The sequence below is a fragment of the Malaclemys terrapin genome, chromosome 7, assembly GCF_027887155.1.
Source record: "Malaclemys terrapin pileata isolate rMalTer1 chromosome 7, rMalTer1.hap1, whole genome shotgun sequence".
NCBI classification, from domain to species: Eukaryota; Metazoa; Chordata; order Testudines; family Emydidae; genus Malaclemys; species Malaclemys terrapin.
Window position 1 is genome coordinate 97,523,336 of NC_071511.1, and position 24,693 is coordinate 97,548,028.

Sequence of the window (24,693 nt, forward strand, 5' to 3'; positions counted from 1 at the left end):
CATTTGTTATGAGAACTGTACATAAGCTTCTGGATTTGTTTTTAAATATTAATGATAAAAGGCTGCTGAAATAGATTTTGGAGTTGCTTATATTTGGTTTAATTTTAAATTTAAAAAAATAAAATTCTTCATACAGTTCCTGACCTTAACTTGAAACGTCCACATTTCCAGTATTTTCCATTATTCCCATTCCCAGCATCTATCATGACCAATTTAACTTCTTTTCCCACAGAGAGACAGAATTAAAACTACATTATGTGACTTTTCTGCAGGAGCTGATGCACAGTAGCAGTTATAGTGGTGAAAGTCTCATGGCATAGTATATTTAATTTTTTTTTATTATTTGGTGATAACAGCATGCTCAGCACTGTACAAAGCCTAGAGAAATACACAGTCCTTATTTCAAGAATCTTATATTTTAGACAAACAGTACATTTCAAACACAGACCATAAAGCACCAGATGACTTGTCTTTGGAACGACGTTGTGCTGTAGAACAGCCTCTTTCAAGTAACTGGAAAGTGTTCACTTATTGGAAACAAGAAAGTTGTATGATATGCAAATTATAATATAAAATTTTTGTTATGGTGAATGTGGAAATTGGATATAACAGAGTTGTTTGATATATTTAACAATATATTTAGCTATATCATGCTACAGAAATTCTATTTATATATTAGATATTCTCTTTCCTTATGCAAGTAATCCTATTGAAGTCTGTGGAACTACTTGCATGGGTAAGGGCAACAGGTGTCACTGTTCAAGGCTTAACTGTACCTGTGATGCTTCTCTGGGCTGTCTAAGGGTATGTCTACACTACGGGATTAATCCGAATTTAGATAATTCGGATTTGAGAAACAGGTTGTATAAAGTCGAAATGAGTGCGGCCACACTAGCACAGTAATTCGGTGGTGTGCGTCCAAGTACCGGGGCTAGCGTCGATTTCTGCACCGTTGCACTGTGGGTAGCAATTCCATAGCTATCCCATAGTTCCCGCAGTCTCCTGCGCCCATTGGGATTGTGGGTTAAGATCCCAGTGCCTGATGGGACAAAAAACATCGTCGCAGGTGGTTCTGGGTACAGCCTCACTTCCTCCCTCCCTCCCTCCCTGCATGAAAGCAACGGACGGCAGACAACCATTTTCGCGCCTTTTTTCCTGGGTGGGTGAACACTGCAGACTCCATACCACGGCAAGCATGGAGCCCGCTGAGGTCAAGACAGCACTCATGAATATTGCAAACACCTCGCGCGTTCTCGTGGAGTTTATGCTCAGCCAGGACCAGAAAAACGAGGCGAGGAGGCAGCGGCGGCGGCAGCGCAGCGACAAGCATGATGAGGACATGGACACGGACACGGACACAGAATTCAGTGAAACCACAGGCCCCGGTGCTTTGGAGATCATGTTGTTAATGGGGCAGATTCTATCCATGGAACGCCGATTCTGGGCAAGGGAAACAAGCACAGACTGGTGGGACCGCATAGTGTTGCAGGTCTGGGACGATTCCCAGTGGCTGCGGAACTTTCGCATGCGTAAGGGCACTTTCATGGAACTTTGTGACTTGCTGTCTCCTGCCCTGAAACGCCAGAATACCAAGATGAGAGCAGCCCTCACAGTTGAGAAGCGCGTGGCGATAGCCCTGTGGAAGCTTGCAACGCCAGACAGCTACCGGTCAGTCGGGAATCAATTTGGAGTGGGCAAATCTACGGTGGGGGCTGCTGTGATGCAAGTAGCCAAAGCAATCACTCAGGTGCTGCTACGAAAGTTAGTGACTCTGGGAAATGTGCAGGCTATAGTGGATGGTTTTGCTGCAATGGGATTCCCTAACTGTGGTGGGGCAATAGACGGAACCCATATCCCTATCTTGGCACCGGAGCACCAAGCCACCGAGTACATAAACCGCAAGGGGTACTTTTCAATGGTGCTGCAAGCACTTGTGGATCACAAGGGACGTTTCACCAACATCAACGCGGGCTGGGCGAGAAGGGTTCATGACGCTCGCGTCTTCAGGAACACTACTCTGTTTAAAGGGCTGCAGCAAGGGACTTACTTTCCGGACCAGAAAATAACCGTTGGGGATGTTGAAATGCCCATAGTTATTCTTGGGGACCCAGCCTACCCCTTAATGCCATGGCTTATGAAGCCATACACAGGCAGCCTGGACAGGAGTCAGGAGCTGTTTAACTACAGGCTAAGCAAGTGCAGAATGGTGGTAGAATGTGCATTTGGCCGTTTAAAAGGTCGCTGGCGTTCATTATTGACTCGCTCTGACCTCAGCCAAAGAAATCTCCCCATTGTTATTTCTGCTTGCTGTGTGCTCCACAATCTCTGTGAAAGTAAGGGGGAGACCTTTATGGCGGGGTGGGAGGCTGAGGCAAATCGCCTGGCTGCTGATTACGCGCAGCCAGACACCAGGGCGATTAGAAGATCACACCATGAAGCGCTGTGCATCAGAGAAGCTTTGAAAACCAGTTTCATGGCTGGCCAGGCTACCGTGTGAAATATCTGTTTGTTTCTCCTTCATGAAAACCCTCCCCCTTTACTGACTGATTTTCTGTAAGGAACCCACCCTGCCCCTTCCCCCAGCTTTCTTTCAAACCAAATAAAGTCACTATCATTTAAAAATCATTTATTCTTTATTAATAGATTAGAAAAAGAGGGAGGGAACCCGGGTGGTATTTGGGAGGAGGATTGCTGGGAAGGAAAAAGCCACAAAGAAAAGGTTAAAAAAATGACAGCCTTTTGCTTGGGCTGTCTACTGGGGTGGAATGGGAAGGTGTACGGAGCCTCCCCCCCCCCCCGCGTTCTTACACGTCTGGGTGAGGAGGATACGGAACATGGGGAGGGGGGAGGGTGGAACAGGGGCTGAAGCGGCAGTCTGTTTTCCAGCAGCCGTTCCTGAACCTCCACCAGACGCCGGAGCAGCCCCAGCGTTGCATCCTTCATCCTCTGGTCTTCCTGCCGCCATCTCTCATCTCGATCGTCTCTCCTCTCCTCACGTTGGTCCCTCCTCTCCTCACGTTGGTCCCTCCTCTCCTCACGTTCACTGACTTCTTTCCTATACTTTGAAACTGTTTCCTTCCACTCATTCAGATGAGCTCTGTCACTCCTGCTGGATTGCATAATTTCAGAAAACATGTCCTCCCGCGTCTTCTTCTTACGACGCCTTATCTGTGATAACCTTCGGGATGGAGGAGGGAGGCTTGAGGAATTTGCAGCTGCTGTAGGGAGGGGAAAAAAGAGAGAATTGTTTTAAAAGCTACATTTTGCAGAACAATGCTTATACTCTTTCACGGTGACCAACACTGTTCACATTACATAGCACATGTGATTTCTGTGCAAGGTCGCATTTTGCCTCTTAATGCTGAGTGCTTGTGGCTTTGCTGCTAGAGATCACAGGTCTGGGCAACAGAATTCGGCTTGCATGCGGCCATGGTAAGCCATTGTTTTACAGCTTCTGCACCCTCCTTTCCCACATACCAAGCATAGCCTGTAGAGTGCTGCAGAAGCCTGGCCAATCTCAGCCAGTTGGGGGGGAGGCAGTGTGGGGGGGCTTGTCTGGGCCCCTTCAGGCAAGTAGAGTGCTGCGTTTTTTCTGTTAACATTCAGCAGCACCAGAAAACAAACTAACCCCCCCCCGCCATGAATTCTCTGGGATGATCACGGTACCCCTCCCCCCACCGCATGGCTGGTATCAGGGAAGATCCCTGCAGGCACCAAACTACCCCCCCCCCGCCGCCGACCCCCCCCCTCGCCATGAATTCTCTGGGATGATCACGGTACCCTCCCCCCACCGCGTGGCTGGTAACAGGGAAGATCCCTGCTAGCCAAACGCGGAAAACTTCAGGGCCAATTTCCCATCTGCGCTTGGCTAACTGCAGGGAAGGATTTATTTTCCGCCACAGGCAAACAGCCCAGTAGGAACGGCCACCTCTGTCCCCTTAATTAAGTTCCCGTATTTCAACCAGGTTACCAGGAGTGATATCACTCTCCTGAGGATTACACAACAAGATAAAGAACGGATGTTGCTTGAATGCCAGCAAACACCGGGACCATACGCTGCCAGGCTTTGTCAGGCAATGATACCAGATTACTTGCTGCAAGCATGGCGTGGTCAAGTGTCCTACCATGGAGGAGGGAATAAGGATGCACTGCCCAGAAACCTTCTGGCAAGGCTTTCGGAGTACCCCCAGGAGAGCTTCATGGAGATGTCCCTGGAGGATTTCCGCTCCATCCCCAGACACGTTAACAGACTTTTCCAGTAGCTGAACTGACCGCGAATGCAAAGTCAGGCAAAGTAATCATTAAAAACCGTTTGCTTTTAAAACAAGTTTTATATTTTAAAAGGTAAACTCACCTGAGGTCCCTTCCATGGGGTCAGAGTCTTGGGTACTGGCTTGGGAGGCTTGGGAGGGTACTTCAGTCAGGGTGATAAAAAGATCCTGGCTGTTGGGGAGAATGGAGTGCTGTGTGCTCTCTGCAAGCTCATCCTCCTCCTCCTCCTCCTCTACCCCATCGGCAGAATCCTCAGGCGTCGAGACTATCCCCGACCCAGAATCCACGAACAAAGGTGGGGTAGTGGTGGCAGCCCCCCCTAGAATTGCATGCAGCTCGGCGTAGTAGCGGCATGTCCGCGGCTCTGACCCGGGGCGACCGTTTGCCTCCTTTGTTTTTTGATAGGCTTGTCTGAGCTCCTTGACCTTCACGCGGCACTGCTCAGAGTCCCTATTGTGGCTTCTCTCCATCATGCCCTTGGAAATTTTTTCAAAAGTTTTTGCATTTCGTCTTTTAGAACGAAGTTCTGCAAGCACTGAATCCTCTCCCCATACAGCGATCAGATCCAGTACCTCCCTCACGGTCCATGCTGGTGCTCTTTTTCGATTATCAGCCTGCATGGTTACCTGTGCTGATGAGGTATCTGTGGTCACCTGTGCTCTCCACGCTGGGCAAACAGGAAATGAAGTTCAAATGTTCGCGGGGCTTTTCCTGTCTACCTGGCCAGTGCATCCGAGTTCGGATTGCTGTCCAGAGCGGTCACAATGATGCACTGTGGGATAGCTCCCGGAGGCCAATACCATCGAATTGCGGCCACACTAACCCTAATTCGAATTGCTAAAATCGATTTTGGCGCTACTCCGCTCGTTGGGGTGGAGTACAGAAATCGATTTAAAGGGCCCTTTACATCGAATTAAATGGCGTCGTTGTGTGGACGGTTACAGGGTTAATTCGAATTAAAGCTGATAAATCCGAATTAAAGTTGTAGTGTAGACCAGGGCTAAGTGTACCCACAGAGGTGCCAGGCCTGGTGCTTCACTTCTCTTGGTGGAATTCTACAATTCTCCTACTCTTAGAGCAGGCCCAGGGCTGTATACCAACTTGGGTATGTCTACACTGCAATTAGACACCCGCAGCTGGCCTGTGCCAGCTGATTCAGGCTCATAGGTGTTTGGGCTGAGGCTCTAGTCTGAGCTCTGGGATCCTCCCACCTTATAGGGTCCTAGAGTCTGGGCTCCAGTCTAAGTAACAAGACTCCAGAGGAGTCTTTATTGTTTGCATCTAATAATACAGGAATTTAGTTTCTTTTTAGATATTTTTCTACAGTTTGTGTAGTGAAAAGAGGCTTACATGCCCACCAAATCATGAGAAGTAGAAAGAAGTATGGGCCTGACCTGCAAAGTACTTGGATCCATATCAGAACCTCCCCAGAATTTATGGGCCATTTGGTTCTAGAGTTTTGGTTTGAGGCCATCTCTAAACAAAAATAGTTGATATTTATACAGAGGCTATTAGGCAGAAAGTAATACCACAACAAAGCAATATTATTCTTTTAATCTCCTATGTAACACCCAAGATACTAAGCAGGGAAGTCTGACAGTTTAACAAATTTCTGCCTGAATATCTACAAACCAGAATCTCAGGTTACCTTTGTTCAGTCCTCACCTCAGTAATTATGGCTCACTGACAGAATTTTAAGGAACAAATGTAGAGAATAAGATATGGTTTCTCATTTTATTCCCATATTAATTAGTCACCATGCCAGACTTTTTTTTCCCCAGATTTGTACAGTAAATCTTTTTGTATTCCAGAAACCTGCATACTGTTCTTGCATATTTTTCTTCCCTTTCCCACTTAATGCAGGCAAAGGACCAAATTCACATTGCTGTGTGCTGTATCTGAAAAAAATCTGCTAGTGTATGTGGAAAGAATCGATGGAAAATGAATATGCAGATTTTAATAAACTAAGTCTGTGCCTGTGAAATAAAGTATTTTAAATATAAGTGTTCTATTTAAAACTTGAAGTTTGGCAGTATAATTATAGAGTCTCTGATTTTTGTTATCAGAGAATTAGATTATCTTTTTGTTATATATTTTTATTGCAGAGATACCAAGAAATTGTATGACCTAGAACAGCAAAAAGATATTTCTTTAATACATAGTATGTTAAAAGTCTGGAAACAAATAAAATCTGTACGTAGACAGCAAGAATATACAAGTACACCTGTAAAATTACAGTTTCAAAAGTAAGTTGATATGATATCCTTTCAGAGTGTCTTTGAAATGTCTTTAACTCTGTGTAAAGGAGTTATATTGAAATTGCCAATTAAAGATAACCTACATCTGTAGCACATATTACAGAGAGTATATTTTGTATACTGTAAGAATACAAATAATTTTTCAAAAATATATACTTATAAGTATTAACATTGGTGATAATGAAAAGAAAGGAAAAGTTTAGATATTAAGTACCAAATTTGGGTAATGGAATAAGCTATTCAGTCAACTGATACTCTCTCTGCTTTCTGGGTGCTGGTCTGATCTGTTCCAGATATAAGAGGAGAGTCTCCTCCCAGTCAAGATGTAAAATTAGGAACTGTAAATTCTCAATACAGTTTTTCAAAGATACTTTATAAAAATGTAGCTGGATGCAATATCTCAAACACCATTAGAGGTGCTATATACACCATTCCAGTTCTTAGGCTGGAATAGCTGTTGCAGATAGCTGTGTTGGAGCCTATTGACTTTTCTGTGTTGGTTTGATATTAGGCTAGTTCTCATGCTGTCATTTGTACAGCACAAAGGCCTCCAAATTTATCACGGGCCTCCATGATATTCTGTTCTGAGCCAAATCTGGCATATGAAGGGGTAGGACGCTTGTGGAGGACAGATATCAGTTGTCACTGTCCAGTGATTGTGTTTTAGGACTTCCGGGGGATGGGGGGAGGTGTCTTTTCCTGCTTTCATTGGGTCAAAGTCAAAAATGATTCTCATAGTGAAGTTGATAGGCATTCGGAGCAGATGGTCTATCACCTTAGAGAGGGTTGCGTGCATTGGAGAGAGTGGGACCTATTTAGTTAGAATCCAGATTTCTTGGGTCTGAGGGGAAGACTCTAACCCTAAGTTCCGGTTCCCTAGGAGGGAATTCCCACACAGTCTGATTGTACTGCTGTTGTGCTGGGTAGATGGCCCTTCACTCTAGATGCCCTTATCTAGTGCAACTAATACTATATTTTCTGTGTTCTGACATTTCATTATTTGAAATGGACTTTCTATTAGTATATTTAGAAAGCTGCAGTCAATCAAAACTGCATGTGTTTCATAACCAGTTTTATATGGAATACAGTTTTGGAAAAGGACATTTATTTGGTGAATGTAGTGTACTTATAGTGTTGTTGTTAGATCCATATTTTCCTAGCTCTCTTATAAATTAGGGTTGTGGTTAGTTAAGGTATTGCCTGAAATTTTGATTGATAATTCTCTATCAGTCCTTATAAATTTCCTATTGTAAATTTTGTAATTCTATAATTATTTTATGGTAATGAAAAGTATTGAGCATCAGTATCTTGAAAGGAGATAAACAAAACAAAAAGCATGGGTTTTGCCCTTGATGTAGACATCTCCCTTCCCCAAACATTCTAACTAAAGCAAATAATTACAAAAAGTGGCTGTTTTTAATTTATAATCCTGTTGATATCTTCCACGAGTTTCAAACTCTGGTGTACTGTGAGGTAACACTTTGAAGTATTTGTTCTACATTGGAAGATTATAGTGTGTGATCTAACAACTATAGCTACATTTTTCTAATTATAATATTTAAATGTTTTGTATCCATGTTTGAAGAAGGCTGACAAAGAAAAATAATGAGGATGAATATAAGGCAGGATTAGCACAAGATGCTGAAAAAGACAGATGGCTGGAGGGAGAAGATAATATTGATAACCCTGACAATATTTCAGAGACCTGGGGAAAACAGAAGGTACTTAAATTATGAGACAGGTTTTAAAATAATAAATATTGTGTGCCTGATCCGTCTCACATTGTAGCTAATGAGAGTTTTGTCACTCGCTTTTATGACAGCAGTATAGTGCTCCTTGATTTGCTAGAGAAAGCAACTGCTTTAGAATTGTGGAAATCATGGTGATGCTGTTAATGTCCCAGGTCCAGTGAAAATTTAGGCGGAGGTTTTCAAAGGGGCCAAAGGATCTTAATTGTATTTTATAGATATCTTATGATAACCAGTTTGAATGTAGGAAATTAATGCTTGTGCTAAAAAAGGTATGTTACAAACAGTTAAAATACTGATACTGATTTCTAGGGATGTTTGGATTCAGCTCCTCCATTGGTGAGTTCAACACAACTTTCAGAGATAAAGGAATCCTTTTTCATACCACTTCTCACTTTGACTGCAGAAATAACAGCAGTGTCCAAGTGTCCCATGTAAGTTGTAATTAGTAAATTGCAACATATTTATTTCTCTGCTAAGGTAGAATAATGATGATATGTATGTTTTAATTTCACATATCCTTAGAAATTAGTGTATTATCATTTGAAAGTAAATAGCTTCAAAATAATTCATTTAAATTAAAAATTTAGATGTTCGATTGTTTTTTTAAAAAAGTAAATCTTATATTAAAATAAAATTTAACATATTAATGCCATCATCCTTTAAGGAATTATGCACATGCTTAATCTTATGCAATGTGAAGTCAATGGGACTGCTCACAGTGTGTAAAGTTGAGCAGAGGCATGGGTCTTTTTATAAATGTAGGCTAAATATCTCTTTATTATGTACTCAGTATTAATCTTTGATAGCAAACATGCATGATTTGTATTCCCTTTAAATTAACCAATTTGCTAAGCTTTTGTGTTTTTGTGATGCTACGGTAACTGTTGCACTTAGTCACCAGTTTGTTACTCTGAGTTTGATTATCTAGAATTAATTAAATCTGTATTCTATTTGGTAATTTATAGGTATGAACAGAAGAGAAGAGCCAAAGTTCAGAGGCAACAGTATTTTATTAAAATATTTTACAATGAAAAACAAGTCTCTTGCACTTCAGTAGCTCCCCTACAGCTGGATTTTAGAGTAATGTTTCAGCAAATTTTTAGTATTCAGTTATTAAATTGGCCTGAATCTCTTCGATTGGAGGTATAGTAATGTAATTACTTTTGTACTTCATTTCTGTGCAATGTTTTAGGTCTGATCCCCAACTTGCATTAAAATCCACGGGAAGACTCATATTGATGGGTAGCTATAAGTCAGTTAGCCTGATACCAGTCCTAGGCAAAATAATGGCAAAGCTGATAGCAGGATTCAGTCACTAAAGAATTAAAGGATGGGAATATAATTAATGTCAGTCATAGTTTTATGGGAAATAGGTCTTGACAAACAAACCTAATATTTTTTGATGAGATTGCAACTTTGATTGATTAAAAGTAGCAGTGTAGATGTATAATGCTTTGCAAAAGTCTGAGAGCATTCCGCAATATCAATAAGGCTCATGTTAAATAGATTCAGAACTGGCTAACTGACAGATTTCAGAAAGGGCTAATATGATTCTTGGTGATATAAACAGAGGAGTAGTGAGTAGGAGGAACGAGATGATGTTACCTCTGTATACTGCATTAGTGAGACTTATCCTGGAATATTGCATCCAGTTCTGGTGTCTACTTTTTTGAAAGAATGTTGAAAAATTGGAAACGGTTCAGAAAAGAGCCACAAAAATGATTTTAGGGCTGGAAAAAATGCCTTACAGAGAGATTCTTGAAGAGCTCATGTCTAAGTACCTTCACAGGGAGAAAATACTGTATACTGAAGAACTCTAATCTAAGCTGAGAAAGGCATGACAAGAACCAATAGCTGGAAGCTGAAGCCAAATGGAAATTCAAAATAGATATAAGCCACACATTTTTAACAGATATTGATTAACCACTGGAACAAATTATCAAGGGAATTGGGAGATATTCCATGTCTTGATGTCTTCATATCAAGACTGGATGCCTTTCTGGAGCATATGCTTTAGTCAAACACAAGTTATTGGATCAATGCAGAGGTAGCTATATGAAATCATATGGCATGTGATATACAGGAGAGGGGACTAAATGATCTAATGGTCCTTTCTGGCATTAAAAATCCATGACTGTAATGGAAATTGGATTGGCCCCTTAATGTTTGTGTTTTCTGTCATGTTATAGTTTATCTTTATAAAATTAGCATACAAAATATTGAACCAAATTTTCAAAAACAGCTGTACAAGTTACAATTGCAGAATATATGCAGTGGTGAGCTGGAGCCGGTTCCCACCGGTTCGCAGGAACTGGATGTTAAATTTAGAAGCCCTTTTAGAACCGGTTGTCCCGGGGGGAGAGGGAGGGGCACAACCCCCTCGTGGGGTGAAGAGGAGGGAACCGTTGTTAATATTTTGGCAGTTCATCACTCAATATATGTATGCCTATACAAACAGGCTATTGTTTGACAGGCACATTGGCTCAGTGGTTAGGATGCTAGGGATTTGTGAGATTCAGGTTCAGTTCGCTCTATTGCCATAGACTTACTGTGTGACTTTAGGCACGAGACACTTAGTCTCTCTGTGCCTGAGTTCTTACAAATGGGTATAATAGTACCTCATGGGATGTTAAGAGAATTTTTTTTAAAGACTGAGGTGCTCAGATACTATGGAAATTAGGACCATATAAGTAGTTAAGAAAGATTGTGCAAACAGAACCACTTTTCCATTACAAGTACATATTCTGTCTGTCTAAAATTATATTAATCCTCCTTTTGGGGGTTTCTTCCCCCTCCCCCAGCTTCTTTCAGAATCTCTTTGCTGGAATTTGTTCTTTTTTGACACATCATCTTAACTACAGCACAAATTGTTTTATTTTTAGATTTGTGAATCATCTAAAAGGACAAATATGTTGGCCAAAATATATTTACCTATTCCTGACAATACTGTACTGCAAAGCAAAGGTGTATTGGAACAGGCGGAATTTAGCTGTGACCAGCAAGTTAAACCCACAAATGGAGAAGTGGGAAGCAGTAAGTTACTTATATGTGAAAAAGATTTGAGCCTGGCTTAGTGGTTTGTTGGCAGAATAGTGCACTGCGAGACCGAGTCTTAAATCTAAATTCTTTGACTGATGCTTGAAGAAGAGTTGATAGTCTCCTCGGGGAGTAGTGTTTGGCCTCCTTCCTCCTGACCTCTTACACCAAACCTATGGTAGTATTTAGTATTTTTCAGAGCTATGTCAGAGTGAAAGCACTTTGCATTACTCTAACACTGAGACCTTCCTTTGAAATGCCTTTCCTGTAGCTCACTCTGTGATGACACAGACACTTGGTAGTTCCTCCTCATTGGCAAAATGATGACCATTCACCATCCAGGATTTTCCTGCTGTTCGGAGCTTCCTTCTCTGCTTATCCAGTTCGATTAATACCTCACTGAGAGAAACACATAAGAAGTTTGACTTCTTTGAGTAGTGTCTCTATGATTGCTTCACTTCAGGTGCACATGCATCTCTCGAGTCCTTGATCGGAGATTTTCTGTTAGCAGCATCTGTTCAACCTGCACATGCATTCTATGAATCCTTGTGCCATTCACCGAGGTGAAATAGGGCTGCCCGGTGAACCATTCTAAGTTCCTAATCAACCATCTCAGCCTGAGGCGGAGCTTTAGTATGTCTGTCTTGAGCATGCCTCGTCTATCTCATTCAGTTTCTTATGGTTGGTTGTTCAGGATTAGCTTAGTGTAGTTAATTGTTAGTAGATAGTTTATAGTTAGTTAGTTAGATATAAGTAGTGAGAAGATTTATTTGTTTCCTTTCCCTCCCTTTGGAGAGTCTTATTCTCCTGATATGGCCCCAGTCCTCAGCTAGATCCACAGTCTTGGAAGCCTCAACCTCTCGGCTCAGTACCATAGAGGCAAAAGACTCCTCCTGTACTAGCGGGGCTGGAAAGTCCTGGAGAAACACATCTCTGATAGGGTCCTGGTACCGTCTACGAGGGACAAGGTGGTCATGAATAATCCCTCCAGACAGTTACCTTCTGGCACAACCCCACCATCAGTACCTACCCACTCAGCACCCTTGGTACCAGGCAAACCACAGTGTCGGTATATTCTCAGTCAGTGATACCGCCTTCTTCAGCTACCAAGTTGGTACCAAGCCCCTACTTAGTACCACAAGAATTAAGGACTTGTTTGTGACGGATGAACCAGAGTTCCCATTGCTCATGTGTACCAAATGCCTCTGGGTACTGAGACACTGATCTCCAGATTACCATTGTTTTCCGGTTCCACGGGACTCTCAACCCTTTTTCATTGGTGTCTCCCAGTTAGAGGATACTGAGGAGGATGAAGATGACTTCCAGTTAGTCTTTTCTATTTCTGTACATGGTGCTTCTACATATCCCAGAGCTGCTTATCATTAGCGATTCACTAGATCACCAGCACTATTACATAGGGAGGCTGGAGTTGGACAGTCCTCTGCCCCATTCAAAACTGAGTGATAGGCATGTATTGGCCAGAGAGGGGGTGCTTGCCAGAGTCGGGTACGAACTCTATTATATTATGGTATTGGGGTGAGGATCTTCAGACCGACCCTGATCCACAAGGGCCGTGAAGAGGCAGTAAAACAACTGAGGCTGAGGCAGCCACGGAAACAACAGGCAAGATTTTAAGTGTTTTATTGTGTAAAGCCAGAGGCAGAGGCCGAAAGAGAGCCACAGGCAAAGGCAGTAGCACAACAAAACCAGTGTCAGAGGCAGAGGCAAAGGAGAGCCAGAGGCAGAGGTGTACTGAAAGGCCTCTTGAATGCTCTATGGGTAAGAGAGACCTGGGAGAAAAGACCCTGACTGACAGGGGCAAGGAAAAGAATATGCCCTGACTGAAGCGGGGGCAGAAAAGGACTGAGGGAAGAACCACTGCCCCAATCCTGTCTGAGAGGGGAGGTGTATGATGGGCTGGACTAGGTCCTGAGGCCCCCTGCTGGAGGCCTCATAGCCCTGCCTCACCCCGCCCCAGAAAAGAACAGAGAAGTCCTCCTGGCAGCCTAGAGTGAATGCAGAGGAAGCAGCCAACCAGAGGGGCTGCTGGAGCAACCAATCAGGGGCCAGAAGTGCCATGTAAAAGGAAGCAGCAGAGGCAGAGCAGTCCGTTGTTGCCTGGAGCTTGAAGAGGGACGACTGGGTGCCTGGCTGGCTGGAAGAGCAGCTGGACTGGGGACAGGTCAATGCAAGGAGGCTGAGCCCAGGGGACTGAGTCCAGAACCTAGCCAGACCAGGTGAGGGGCTGAGGGGCTGAGGGGCCTGAGGGGCATGAGGGGCCCTGCTGGTCTGGTTGAAGACTGAGCCCAGGCGAGGGCTGCCAAAAGGACACCAACCTAGGGTACCAAGATGGGCCCTTGTTGGGCTGTTAAAGAAGGCAGTGCCTCCGGGAAGGAAGCCTTGGTGCTATCTCCCTATACCAGGGCCGTGAGCAAGAACTATAGACTATATACCCTGGAAGGGGCGATAGTGGTCTGCTGAGTCACTGAAGACCGGCCAAAAGAACCATCAGCCAGGGGTGGGGGCACTCGCGAGAGGCAGGTGCCACCCCATCATAAGAACAGGAAGAAGCAGGCTCACATCTGACCAGAAGGGGGTTCCCGCAAGAGGAGGGTGCCGCCCCATTCAAAACAGAGTGATTGCAGGCATATATCGGCCAGAAAGGGACACTCGCAAGAGGCAGGTGCTAATGCCATTACAGCCTCATAGAGGTTATAACATCAAGCTATACCATCCACTTTATGTCCCTCCCTCCCTTTCACGCCTTTCCCTGTCCCTCTTCAGGGACCTCTCTCACAAGCTTTTATTGAAACAAGAAGTGGACTCTCTCCTTCAGCGAGGAGCAATAGAGCTAGTCTCACCTCCTCACAAAGGGAAAGGGTGTTACTCAAAGTATTTCCTTGTGCCAAAGGAGGATGGAGAACAATTTTGGATCTAAAACTACTAAACAAATTTTTAAAGCCTCCAAAGTTCAAGATGGTGACTCTGGCAACTATAATTCCTTCACTAGAGGAAGTAAATTTTGTTTTTGACCCTTGACCTACAGGATGCCTATTTTGATATAGTGTTACACCCATCACACATTAAATACCTATGTTTTACTATAGGCCAGAATCATTTTCAATAGTGAATTCTTCCATCCAGCTTTTCTTTGGCCCCAAGGGTATTTTCAAAGGTCCTGGCAATAGTGGCTGCTTACCTCTGATGAAAAGCAATTCTAGTCTTCGTGTACCTCAATGTCTAGCTACTCAAAACCAGTCCTACAAGGCAGTGCTGTCTTCACGCAGACAGCTCTTTTTCCATGGTGGTTCATCCATGCAGCCCTATATAGCATCAGTGTGTGGCATGAGGATGCATAAGACGCACGCATGGGCCAATGAACGATGCTAACAGAAAATCTCTGATCAAGGACTCAAGAGGTGCGTGGGCACCTGAAGTGGAGAACCCATGGGGGGACACATCTTGAAGAACCACAGTTACTACACAAAATGAGTAACCTCTTCTTACAAGGTTGCATCTGGACATCATTTGCCTCTCTAGGGAAAGAGAGAAAATAAGATCCATCCCAACTGTGTCTTTCTTACATAGGCTTTAAGTATATTTTGGTTTTTCTGTTCACAGAGAGAGAAACGTCCACTATTTCAGTGCAGTGAAGCAGCAGCTGAAGTGATTTCTGGAGCTGTGACAGGAAAAAATAGCCTGCTCAATTTTTCTAATTGAGGAGGGAAACTCACCTGTGAAGCCAGAGGCTCTCCTTGAAGCAGCAGCAAAATGAGGCAGCTTCTGAGGTGGTCTCTGGAGCAGGAAAAGAAAAACCTAGCACTCCCATTTCACATGTGGGGAAGAGACAGTTCCGGAACTAGCTTCAGTCTCTGAGAGCTTATCTACATGGATACTTAGTTCATGGAAAACCAGGAGATGAATCTAGAGCTCACTATCTTGCCACACCCTAACTGATAGTGTGGACCTGCTACCAGGCACTAAAAGTTCCATAATCGCTTTGATATACTGATGTTTGCAGTACATCAGAGTGTACTACAAAACTTTTGGTGCACAAGTAGCAGGGTCCACACAGACAGTTAGTGTGCTGCAAGCTAGTGGGCGGTAGAGTCACATTTTAGTTTGCTGCATGCTAAATTTCTGTGTAAACAAGCCCTGAGGAAGAGGTGCCTCAAGACTTCCACAGAGTGAGGATCTCAATGAGCCTTCTTCATGCTATTTTCTCTGGCATATAGTATCTGAGTGGACCAGTGAGTGCTTCCTGTTTTGCTAAATTTTGCCAGTAGATTTTAACCTCTCCTCTAAGAAGTTTCCTACAAAGCCTTTTTAAGGATTGCTGGGAGTTTTACTGTGTTTCTGAAGAGTTATTTGAAATCTGTAAGTCAGTGTGTGACACAGAGGCCCAATGGTGGTTCAGTAACCTGTGAGCAACTCTTGTAAGGCTTGACAAACTCACTACACCTAACACATTGCTGCCACAGTATTTATCTGTACAGAGCATCTTGTAAGATATTGACTGACAGCCAGTGGCACATTAGTCATTAATATAATTATGAATGTGTGTGTGTATATATATATATATATATGTATGTATATGTATATATATATGAGTACTTACCGATATTATGCTTTAAAATCTGTAACCAAACAAAGGGAAAAACAGGTTTTCTTCCAGACAGGAATGAGGATAGTTATTTCCTTGTCTCTAATGTAATGAGCATTGTGGAGCTGAATACAATGGGAGTTGCATTTGTATGTCAACAGGAAAAGGCAGGGGGATGGCAGGATGTGAAATCAGTATGGGAAGACACCAGATACTAGAGCCATGGGCCGGGGTGGTGGTGGGGAGAGGGTTGTCTTGTCTTTGGGGTCAAAACAGTGAGTTGGGGGGCGGGGAGGAATATAAAGAAAAGCAAAAGGGACATTTTTGATTTATTTCACTGAAGAACACTCCTGGTGGAGGTGAGTAATTAATGAAAAATTTGGATCTTGATTTGACTGAAAATCAGCAAACTCTGCAAAAGGACTTTGAGGGTGAGAAAACTATTTTAGCCAAAGGATTGTAGCTTGCTAAAGTTAGGTTTAGTCTCTTAGAAATGTGTTATACTTTTGTTTCAGTTGTAACCATATCTGTTTCTACTACCCTTACTCAGTATCACTTGAATATCTATCTTTGTTAATAGCTTCTCTTTGTTTTATCATAAGTAGATCTCAGTGCTGTAATATTAAGTAAAGTGTGAATTCTTGGTTGAATCAAATAAGTTGGTGTGTATACTGTCTCTTTGGAGATAGTGGACTTGTTAATTACTGAGAGTGCCTAGTGACTGGTGCTGGATATCACAGGGGAATGCTCTTAAAGGGGCTCATGGACTTGTGTGCTGCAAGTGTTAACTTCAAAGCAAAGAAGGGACTGGCAGAGTCCTGAGAAGTTTGACTGGGATGGCTAACAGACTGGGGTGACAGGAATCTGTGACTCAGTTTAGCACCAACAAATCTCTCTCTTGCTGAGGCAGGGGGTGGTAACAAGGTAAACCACAGTCCTGGGCACACCGAGAAAGTATAACACAATGGTTCTGCCATTTTCATATCAAGTTTTTGTGACTGGCCTAGTGAGCCAGTGGTTCTGAGGAAGGAGATATCCTCTAATTCAGAATCTGGATGCCAAGTCCAAGAACCAATAAAGAAGGTCTCAAAAGGATTGGGAATAGACATGTTTTTTCAGAATTCCCTCCCAGTCAATTCCTCACTCCAGCAGATCACAAACTGCCTATTGATGCCTGTCGGAAATTTTTGCTAGATCTGCTAAGGAACTGTACATATTCCCGAAGATCTGGGGTTTGAATGGCTCTCCTCCTTTAGGCCCCAGATCAAGAAAGCATCCTGATTCAGGAAAGCACTTAAGTACGTGCTTATATCCTAAAGAAGTCTTGGGATGTGGGTGTGAAAGACTAGTCACTGGGGTGTGGAAGATGTATAAATTAAGATGGGTAGACCTTTAACAACAAATGGCAGGGTTGAAGGATCAGTGTACTTGGGTTCATTTTTCTGAAGATATCAGCTTTCAAAAGCTGGGGGAAAGCTGAACGAGAGAGAACTTTAAATTTAATTATACTGATTTATTTTCTTCCAACAACTTTTAATTTACAGATGTACCTTTTCTTCTGGATGAAAATGAAACTGAAAAGGTGTGTCTTTTGACATCAGGAAAACTAATGTATTCCTTATCCTGGGCGGTCGATGAGGAAGGAATTCCGTTAGCCCCTGTATCTCAGAAAATAATCTCTGCTTGTTACAGGTAATAATAAATCTTATATTTCTATAAGATTGTCACAGGTTTCACTAAATAGCATCTCATGTTTAATACTATGGGAAAAGTTATGCTAAATTATCATTTGCTTTATGGCAAGGTGTTCTGTATAATGCTAATTTACTGTAGACCACAGTTAACCTATTTTCTACAGATTTCTTGGGTGTTTCCATCTTTATTTTTCTTGTAGTCATGACTTAGAATAAGACTGAACCTGATGATGTCTGTGAGAATTGGAAATGTTTGCTAAACCATTCTGTATAAAGTATATAGGAGCTAATGTATGACAAAATAAGTGAAAGTCTTGCATTTCTTTTTAGTGTGCCAAGAAACATAAATGCAGAAATAGCTACTGGACTCTTGTGGTTCACTGACAGACAGAAGCTTACTGAATGGGCCAAAGAAGTCAAGATTGATCCTAATGACCCTGAGTATTCAGATTTGATAGAATTCATTATGGTAATGTTTAGCAGAGTTCAGTATTAGGAATTTGTAATAATAATTTATAATTGATTCTAGAAGAAACTATGTATTGAGTCTAACATGACAGGAGTTAGGGAATTTCTAGATATTGACTACTAAAGCATTTTTTACAGGAGATCTTTGGCTCCAAGGTTATAAATAATATGGGCCTGAACTGTGAGACTACTTCTGTTCAAGATTTCTGGAGATGCCAAAAGAAGTAGGAGCAAAGCTAAATAATTTATGTATATACTTGGAGCAACAAGATGAAAGTGTTGCTCCCTAATTATAAGTGTGCCTATTTTTATTTTAGATTCTACTTGAATCAGATAGTTACCCTGTCAAGGCTGCTTCCCCACTCTGAATTTTAGGGTACAAATGCGGGGGCCTGCATGAAACTTCTAAGCTTAACTACCAGCTTAGGTCTGGTCCGCTGCCACCATTCCCAAGTGAATTCCCTTCCCTGGGAAGCCTTGAGAAACCTTTCACCAATTCCCTGGTGAATACAGATCCAAACCTCTTGGATCTTAAGACAAGGAGAAATTAACCATCCCCCCTCCTTTCTCCCTCCAACTCCTGGTGAATACAGTTCCAACCCCCCTGGGATCTTAAAACAAGGAGAAATTAACCATCCCCCCTCCTTCCTTTCACCAACTCCTGGTGAATACAGATCCAACCCCCTTGGATCTAAAAACAAGGAAAAATCAATCAGGTTCTTAAAAAGAAGGCTTTTAATTAAAGAAAAAGGTAAAAATCATCTCTGTAAAATCAGGATGGAAACTAACTTTACAGGGTAATCAAACTTAAAGAGCTCAGAGGACCTCCCTCTAGCCTCAGGTTCAAAGTATAGCAAACAAAGATAAACACTCTAGTAAAAGGTACATTTACAAGTTGAGAAAACAAAGTAAAACTAACACGCCTTGCCTGGCTATTTACTTACAAGTTTGAAATAGGAGAGACTTGTTTAGAAAGATGTGGAGAACCTGGATTGATGTCTGGTCCCTCTCAGTCCCAAGAGCAAACAACAACCAAAACAAAGAGCACAAACAAAAGCCTTTCCCCCCCACCCCCAGATTTGAAAGTATCTTGTCCCCTTATTGGTCCTTTGGGTCAGGTGTCAGCCAGGTTACCCGAGCTTCTTAACCCTTTGCAGGTAAAAGGATTTTGGAGTCTCTGGCCAGGAGGGATTTTATGGCACTGTACACAGGAGAGCTGTTACCCTTCCCTTTATAGTTATGACATACCCCCTCTCCTATTCTACCTCTCATATCCTTTTCCCTTTCCCTAACTTTGGTCATTTGCTCTGAACTCTTTCTGGTCATTCTTCCTTCTGGTGTCATACTCCACTATGACTCTTACCCCATTGTTTAGATGAACCATAGCAGACTTAGATCATCAATCTATGGATTCTATTAAAACAAATGATGGTGAAGCTCGGGAGAGCAAATGAATAGAACAATTTGCAGCCATCTTGTGTGATGAATTTTATTCTTTGTTTCTGTTTCAAGTCTTGTCATTTCAGTACATCATTTAGAGATAGGAAGCACAAAATCTGTGGGAAGGATCAGGGGTGAGGAAAACACACTGATGGGGAGCCTCATAGGGTTTTCCCTACTTCATTCACTCTGTGGATCTCAGGGATTCAGAAGGAAGTTAACTTTATGCATGGAAACAGGAGCCATCCTACCAGAGACACAGTGCTGTCAGTTAGGTGATCCTATAGCTGCTCAGTAGTAGCTGCAGAGATTAACCAGGTGGTGGTCAAATGTGATGCAATGGTAATAATTGAAAATTTCTGGGGCTCTGTGGACTTATTCGAGAGTCCATGTAATGACTTCTGATCACTGCCTGAACAGCTGACTTCACTATGCAATTTGGGGAATTTTTCAAAAGCGAGAAGAGGCTTCACTGCTACAAAATCTAGTTTAATTTTCATTTTGAAGTTTTTGAAAGACTAAGGGTTGTCTCCTTTGATCCCTTTGTAGATACTGAGTAAGCTGCTTCAAAGGTAGTAGTTTTAGACTCTGTTTCTCTTTGTAATATTTTACACCTGGATCACCTGGATCGATCTGTCTTCAGCTGTCATTAAGACTGCGCCAGTCACAACACGTCCACCATTCTTCTCTCATTCTTGCCTTTCTTCTCCACATTCGTCTGAAATTTTTAACAATGTCATCTTCCCATCTTCTTGGAGGCCAACCAGGTTGTCTTTTTTGTTCTCGCGGGTACCACTCAGTAATGATTGTGGTCCACCTATTGTCCGTGAACCGTGCTATTTTAAGAAACATCTTCATTAGAATTTCCTAGGCCAATGGATGTATACAGAGATAGTACGGATTAGTCAGTCATTTAATTTCTGTGACATAGAAAAATACTAGGTGGATTTTAAAAAAAAAAGAACAAATAAAAATGCCATACAAACTCAAATGTCTGTTTCTCCTTAAAGTTAATACCAATAGAAAAAATGTGGGCCTTTGTTCACATAATAAAATCTATGTTGAAGAGAAGCCCCAAATAATAGCAATGGTATTGCAGGTCATATTGAGATGTATTGTTAGAAGTATGAGACGTTTACTTAGAACCTGTTGGTTCTTTGCTTGGCTCAAGCCAGTAGTTTCACTTTATAAAAACAAATAGCAAAATTTATTAATCATCACCCAAAAAGTTTTAAGATATTTGAACCTTGCTTTTACTTTCTCTAACAGTATGCAAGATCCAAGGAACAAACTGTGTCAAAATATTTTCGTCTTGAACAGCTGCAAGAAGAATTTAACTTTGTTACTGAAGAAGAGATTAAAAAGTGTAAACGTTTCCAGCTGTTGCAGCTTAGGAATTCAGAGCAATTAGATTTCTGCCATTTTCGGCAAATACCACTGTATGATAGAGAGATACCAGATGCAGTCATTCAGGTATTTGTTTCATGTTATATATGACAATCTGAGTTTAATATTAATCTTTCATTTTTCACAGTAGTTGAATTCAACTTTCCTCTTCCTATTTGATTTCTATATGCAGCAAGGACATGTGTAATCTTTTACAGTATCATGATATAATGCTTAAGAGCCAGATTCCAATGTCCTTATTCATGTTGACTAGCACTTCATTACTCAAGTAGTCCTTGTTGAGTTCAATGATGTAAAGTGCTAGTCAGAGTAACATGATCCTGAAATTTTAACACAATAAATTGGACAACATTGCTTTCAGTATCTAGGAAATAATTGCTTTTTGTGACCTTAACCCAAGCATAGATTCTTCTAGTGCTGCTAAGAAAAAATTAGGGCAAACATAGACAGTTCTTGGGATCCTGTTATATTAGCTATTTCTGAATGCTCCTGATGACATTTTTTTAAATAAAAATATTCAGGGATGTCTTTTGCTTAGTCTTTTGTCCCCTCTAGCTCTTTCTGATACCAAACGAGTTCTAGGCAGTGTTGGTAATTCTCCTTTAATACAACTGCCCTGGCTGGGATGATTTAGGTGGGGTTGGTCCTGCTTTGAGCAGGGGTTTGGACCTCCCGAGGTCTCTTCCAACCATAATCTTCTATGATTCTATGAACTGCCTGTTTTGTCCTGTGGTCCTTCTTTGATCATCAGTATTCTCTCTAGGATGCATGGGTAAGTATGCATAACATAGATAGAATGCAACATGTAGTAAAGACAGTGGCCACAGAATGGGAACTTTGGAATAGCATTTCCAGTGCTCCCACAAGTATGGTTAATATCAGGAAGTGCTGGCATTGTTTGCTGATGATATTCAGCTGTTTATATGTTTTGACATCTTTAACGACTTCTCTGTGTTTAGCCTCTCTGCATGCTTTCACAAAGTAATCTTGTGGCTTCATCTTCCTTTTCTTCAGCTAAATATCTCAGGAAATACAGCCAGAGGAAAATCCTGCAGCACCACTCCATCTCCTCTGTCTTCCTTCTTGACTCAGACATTCCATTTGCCTCCTTTTCTCTTATTCTGTCATCATCCCTGACTCTAAACTCTTCTCCTTCTCCTAGGGTGGCAGTTTTATCCAGCACACACTCTACAACATGGACTATGTGTGCCACCATCACTATTGCAGATTCACCTTGGCTGAAACTCCTCCATGCTTTCATCTTCTCTCATCTTGATTGGCTATGGCCTCCCCAAGTTCCAGTTCTCCAAACTGCAAAATACTTTGGCTCATTTTCTCACACATACAGAGAATCATGTTTTCCTCTCAAATTTCCCCACTGGCTCCCTAGTTCATTGCAGTATTCATTTCAGAAATGCTCTACTTATTTTTGAAACCTTCCATAGACTGTCTCCAACTACCACCAGCTTTTTCTTTGTCTTTTCACACAACCTCACAACTGGTGGTTCAATCACTTTTTCTTTTCCTACTTCTCTTCCTTTGCCCTCTGCTCAGTTGGCATCAGTTTTTTGCTTGGTGTTGTCACACAGTCTCACTACTTTCAGTTCCAACACATTTTCCCCTGTCGTTTCTGTTTTCATAAAACTGCTTTTCTGTATTTCTGCACTTCTTTGACTCTCCTTTTGTTTTCAGCTCATGTATGGGGAAACACATATTTCTCCTCTTGCCTATATATTTTAAGTTCCCTTTCCCACTGTTGTTATTAGTTACAGTTTTGTAAATGTTTAACTTTGTGAAGTGTTTAGGGATACACTTTGAGAGAATCCAGCAAAGATGTCATATTCTGGAACTTCTGTTAATTTCATCATAGTTTTTAAAAAGTGGAACATAATATAGGTTGTTTAAATGCCTCTCTTCGTTTTCTTTAAAAAGTTTTGTAAAGATCAGTGTATGATCCAGGAAAATTACCTAATTCTATATTCAGGAATATGAAAGCCAGTTAGAGAAGGATATATCAATGACAGATATGGATCCTATTACTGCTCAAAGGATTAGGTCTGCCAACTTTATAAGGAAGGTATGACAAATATTGACATGACTGTATTGGCTATGAGAAAAATGACTTTTTCTTTTCAGAATCTGTAATGTGAAAGTAATACTTATTACAATGTTGGATTGAAATGTACTAGAAAATGAATAGCAGTAGAATGTGCAGCAGCAGTCCAAACTTCTTCACTAATGAACCTAAAACCTTTTCTGAAGAGATGACTTCTGGAGCTGAGTCTCTGTACCCAGACAATCCTTGGCTTCCAGACTTTAAATAAGGGAGTCATTTGTGATTGTGTTTTTGGTGAGCTGGACACCTGTCCTCAATTGGACTGAGATCACCAATTAATTTTGTATAGAATACTGAATAGCTATCAGATGGTGATGGCTTCTGGTTCCTACCAGCCAGCACTGGAATTCAGCTGATGATCTAGAGGTGAGGGGCACCATGTTCCATTACCAATGTCTGTCACTGCACTGTATGCATTAGCAGAGTGACAATGACTAGGGCCCAGACCAAGGGCTCACATCTGTAAGATGCTGAGTAATTCCTGTGGCGTGTTGAGTCCTCTTAACTCTTATTGAAGTAATAGCACCTCAGCATCTTCAGAAGCAGAATTTAAGAAATTGATATTTTAGTAAATTACTCCGTTGCTGCCATACACAAAGTCCAGTAGTGGTGAACAAATGTAAGTAATGGAGGCAGGGATACACTAGAGAAGGTGGAGGGGGCTTTGAATCTTTTTTCTTCTGAGCTGGTTGTAACGGGAGTTTGTTTCATGACACTCTTGACTAAGAAGATTAGGGTCAAGGATTTCTCCTCGGTTGCCCCCAGGGGACTTTATCAGTGTGCAGCCAAATTACTCAACCTGAGTGTGGGGAGAAGTTTTCTGCCCATTAGAATCATCATGTACGTTAATTCGGTGGGTGAAATTTTGTGCTGCAGATCTAAGAGGTACAGCACAAATCTCTCAACACAGGTTGTGGGAGGAAAGTGGCTTAATGCCATCTTTGCAGATTCCAGTCTGCTGCAGGGGCCAAAATGATCGCCAGCATAACTAAGGCAGCCTGGGGAAGTTGTCTAAGTTGTCGTGACCTCTTCAGGCTGCCACATGGTTTGCAGCATAAGGCAGAACAGTAATAGAGGTATCTGTGATGTCTACACTACCTCACTTTCCCTTCCATCTAATCTGCGACCTATTTGCTGTGGCTTGCAGTAGTGGACTTGCAAAGCAGTGTAAGCTGCTTTGAAGAATTCTGAACTCGGGGATCCTCCCCTGGCCAGATCCAGGGCACTGTAGCATGAAAGTGCCATAGTGGAGAATTCCTGCCTATATATTTACAAATGTGAATTTTCATTTTAGAGATGTTAAATTCATTAAAAACTCAATTATTTTTTGCAGATGAGAAAACTAATTTTAAAGCGACTTGTCAAAGTTAAGCACAAATTTAATTTAATGGATATTGTGAGCGATTATGAAGAAATTATATCTATGAGGTATAATTAAAAACTAAACTTTGAATTAATGAATGTATCAAAAGATTATGAATGTATGCAAATGCATTACTTTATTAATGTAATATTTTACTTGGCACCTTTGTAATACTATATATTTTCAAATTGGTATATGAGAATTTAGCCACATGACTCTCACTGAGTTTAATGGATGTGAGTTGGCTAAAAGCTAAAAAGAACATTTTAGGTGATAGTCATTTTA

At 41.7% G+C, this 24,693-nt stretch overlaps 1 protein-coding gene across 1 annotated transcript in view; it reads left to right on the forward strand.

The window, feature by feature from the left end:
* The window catches only part of CC2D2B (coiled-coil and C2 domain containing 2B), a 106,845-nt gene that overhangs the window by 35,645 nt on the left and 46,507 nt on the right, over window positions 1–24,693 (forward strand). The window contains exons 14-23 of the mRNA XM_054033473.1: window positions 6,378–6,518; window positions 8,116–8,251; window positions 8,591–8,712; window positions 9,247–9,424; window positions 11,164–11,314; window positions 17,465–17,612; window positions 17,945–18,083; window positions 20,792–20,995; window positions 22,914–23,006; window positions 24,379–24,473. Of these exons, the coding sequence (XP_053889448.1) occupies window positions 6,378–6,518; window positions 8,116–8,251; window positions 8,591–8,712; window positions 9,247–9,424; window positions 11,164–11,314; window positions 17,465–17,612; window positions 17,945–18,083; window positions 20,792–20,995; window positions 22,914–23,006; window positions 24,379–24,473 (1,407 nt within the window). The remainder of the gene's footprint in view (window positions 1–6,377; window positions 6,519–8,115; window positions 8,252–8,590; window positions 8,713–9,246; window positions 9,425–11,163; window positions 11,315–17,464; window positions 17,613–17,944; window positions 18,084–20,791; window positions 20,996–22,913; window positions 23,007–24,378; window positions 24,474–24,693) is intronic.